The 3,864-nt window shown below is 44.9% G+C and overlaps 1 protein-coding gene across 1 annotated transcript in view; it reads left to right on the plus strand.

The window, feature by feature from the left end:
* The window catches only part of Lars2 (leucyl-tRNA synthetase 2, mitochondrial), a 99,945-nt gene that overhangs the window by 87,665 nt on the left and 8,416 nt on the right, over nt 1–3,864 (plus strand). Inside the window, exons 18-19 of the mRNA XM_021206583.2 lie at nt 357–434; nt 1,272–1,383. Of these exons, the coding sequence (XP_021062242.1) occupies nt 357–434; nt 1,272–1,383 (190 nt within the window). The remainder of the gene's footprint in view (nt 1–356; nt 435–1,271; nt 1,384–3,864) is intronic.

Here is a 3,864-nt window from a genome sequence, read left to right on the forward strand (position 1 = left end):
CTCCAGCCTCTTTATTTTATTTTATTTTATTTTATTTTTTTATTTTATTATTATTATTATTATTATTATTATTATTTTGGTTTTTTGAGACAGGGTTTCTCTGTATAGCCCTAGCTGTCCTGGAACTCACTTTGTAGACCAGGCTGGCCTCGAACTCAGAAATCCGCCTGCCTCTGCTTCCCAAGTGCTGGGATTAAAGGCATGTGCCACCACCACCTGACTGTAAGCACTTTTTTGTTATTTTCAGGTAGCTTTGTTGTCTGGGTTTTGTTCTGTTTGTTTATTATCACTCTTTTTTCTGGAAAGGAATTTTTGAAGAAAGTGAGTTAAAAAAAAAAATCAATTTTTATCAACAGGTGACCACCCATTTCACAGAGGACTTTGCCCTGAATTCTGTAGTTTCTCAGCTGATGGGACTCAGCAGTGCCCTCTCGGTAAGGAGCTGGGTCTCGAAGAGTGAGGGTGAGGGTGTTGGGAACACTCCTCCCATTGTTACATCCCTATCATACTACTTTAAGGTTTTAAAGGTTGTCTGGGCAGAGCCGCTTGCTTTTTCTGAGTCAGGGTCTTACTGTGTAGCCCAGGCTGGCCTTCAACTTATGATGATCCTCCTGCTTCTGCTTCCTAGCTTCAGGCCTCTTGTAGGTCAGGAGGCCTGAAAGGTTAGACTCCATGTCTGGCTGACTAGTTGCAAAGAGGCTTAGGCCTCTCTCTGTCCCAACCTTCTTCCCCTACTGCCTGATTTCCTGAGTGTATTGGGGTATTTCCTTGGCAGCAATACTGTTTGTATTTGCTTAACCTAGATGGCGCAGAATTACTCCCACCGACAAAAAGAGCTGTCATCTTCAGTGCTGCTCATCTTTTTACCACATGTTACTCCAGTTTTTCTTGACAAGGGAAGAATTTGTCAATAATTGGTAGATAGAGAGGACCCTCACCTTGGTATTCCACAGTGGAAAACCTTAGGAGACAGTCTGCATTTTCCCCTAGGCCGCAACACATAGGAAATCTTGCAGACCTTGTTCCCAGAGCAGGTATCCCTCCCTTGTTGGGCTTAGCCTCGTCATCCGTCAGATGGGGTACAAATCCTGTCCTTGGTGGGCAGTTGTGGGCACTGGGTATGTGGTTCTGTGAGAGAAGTCTTTTGAACCAAGCAAAGAGGCGATGACTATTTCTCCCACCTGCTGAGCCTCTGGACTGTACTTCACTCACTGCCTGTCTTACCCTGCTTATTCGTACCTCAGTCTAAAATGTTCCTTCCTCTTCCTTAGCAAGCCTCTCAGAGAGTGCTTCTCCACAGCCCTGAGTTTGAGGATGCTCTGTGTGCCCTGCTGGTGATGGCTGCCCCCCTGGCCCCTCATGTAACCTCAGAACTCTGGGCAGGTATGTAGAAGTATCCTTGTCTAACTAGTTACTGCTGTTATTTGTCTAAACCCACCAAATGTCTGTCAGGGTGCTCTTCCTCCATTAAGGGTTCAGCAGCTCGCTCTTGTGCTCTCTCTCTCTCTCTCTCTCTCTCTCTCTCTCTCTCTCTCTNTNTNTGTGTGTGTGTGTGTGTGTGTGTGTGTGTGTGTGTGTGTGTGTGTGTGTGTGTGTGCAAGCGCATGCATACATGCATGTATGTGCCATATCTGTGAGTAGAGGTCAGGACAACCTTTGGGTGTCAGTTCTCACCTTTCTCCCTTGTTTTGAGACAGGGTATTAACTACTGTGTAATCCGGGCTAGCTGGCCCAAGAATGCTAGAGATGCTCCCCCTGTCTCCACCTTCTGTCTCCCCATAGCAGCACTCATGGACTTCAGGTGCTTAGGCTACTCTGTCCAACTTTTGCATGGGTTCTGAGCATCCAAACTCAGGTCATCAAGCTTGCCTGACGAGCACTTTTACCCACTCACCCTAACCTGTCTTCCTTGTGAGCTCATGAGCTCAGTTCAGATTTTATCGGTTTTTGTATCCAAAGCTACTGCCAAATGTTCATTCATGGTCTCCTTCCCACCAGACCCTCTGATGGGTTTTGTTTGTTTGTTGTATGTTTGTTTGAGTTAGAAACTTAGTCCAACTTTATACATGCTAAGTATATGCTCTGCCACCTAGCCACATCCTAGCTTCTGATGGTATATTCATGCAATGTGGATGTTGTTCTTTCAAAAACACTTGAGCAAATTCATTTCTCTGGGAAAGGTCAGCATGAAGTGCCCCTGCTTCCTGCTCATTTTCTTGGAGTTGCCAGGGCTGCTGTAAGCAGTGTCAGCACAGACCCAGGGCCTCCTGGCATATGCCGCGGGATCAGCCAGCACAGACAAGATAGGGAGAGACAGCTCCAAAATGCCATCCACAGAAACTGACCACCACTCCCAGCCCCCTAGCATTCACTGTGGGCCACCAAGGCAGCCTGCATCCTGTGCTCAGGGTGGGAATAGAGAGGTTTGTTTTTGTCTTCTGTAGGAAGGTCAGCTCTCCAGAGGTGGGGACAAAAGGAGTTCAGCTGGCCCTGCGTGATGGCCCTGCAGGCCAGACCTTTGTCACTAATCTCCTGCATTCAGACTAATCCCATTTTGTTGACCTTTCACCTTGTCTGTGTCTTTGCAATTGCCATTTACATGTTGGTTATTTTCACTTAGAAGAGCAAAGTTACAAAAACCTGCACATATGCAGGGTACTAAGCTCCACCCTGACAGCCAGGCTGCACCCACCATTCAGGGGAAGCCTGGCTAGGGACCATACCTATAAATAAGCATCCTGATTACTCCAGGAAGTCTGGCCTTCCTTGTTTTTCTAAGTGGAATGTATAACAGCTTCTGTCAGAACATTTTTATCCAAGATCCTTTCATCTCCTAGGCATCCTGTATGACTTCCATACGGAGGTTTTGGAAACCTTCCCAATACATCTGGGTCACAGGACAAGCCACTACCAGCTCAGCAAATAAAGACATGATTATCTGTTTTCTGTGACCTCCATTTCACTCTAGAGAAGGAAGAAGCCAGAATCTTTTCTGCATTTGCCAAAAGGCTATTAAGATCATTGTGAAGTACAACGAACAGCTCGGTCCAGGACCAGCTGGCCACCAGGAAGAGGCTAGGACCAGCCTGGCACCAGGAGGAGGCCAGGCCTGGTACTCCTTGGGCCCTAAGGAGCTTTCACTTCCCTCCTAGTAACTGGCGATGCCAGATCACCTGGATATCAGATGGGAAAACTTAAAAAGCTTCTAAAGAGTCGAGGCAGAGGCCAGAGAATAAAGAGCATCACCGCCACCCAGTGGCCTGTCCACACTCAGGCTTACCTCAGGTCTATTAGCTTCAGTCTGTAAGAAGAAGGGGAACTTGTAGTGTACATAAATGAGCAATTACTAACTCATGGTTCAATAAGGCTGATCCTGTGTGTGTGTGCACATGCATTCACACTTGTGTGTTTTCATGGGTGTTTGCAATCTTTGTGTCAGACCCAGGATAGTGTTCATGCTAACAAATATTTCTCACTGATCTATATCTCTGGGTTTTTTCCTTCTAAGTAAAGGAAGCAGAATGTATCACATTCTGGCCCAAGGTTTCTACCTGCTTTCATACATGTACTTTGAATATCTGAAGCCGGTGGTCCCAAACCAATCCCAATATAATAATATTTTTAAGGAAAATCCACAAATCAATGGGACAAGGAAACTTTATGCAACAACTAGGTTTATAAAGTTTACTTTGTGTTTTTGAAGATAACTTTTTACATTATAAGCAAAATAAATTACTAGTAAATTTGAAAGCTAAATAGTGGGAAAAATGAAACCTTTCAAAGAAACCAGAAGAAAATTATTGAACTGATTTCACAGTATGGGAAAACTCTACACTTAAATTTTTTTTTTTTTTTTTTTTTTTT

This window comes from Mus pahari, chromosome 10 (assembly GCF_900095145.1).
Source record: "Mus pahari chromosome 10, PAHARI_EIJ_v1.1, whole genome shotgun sequence".
Classification (NCBI taxonomy): Eukaryota; Metazoa; Chordata; class Mammalia; order Rodentia; family Muridae; genus Mus; species Mus pahari.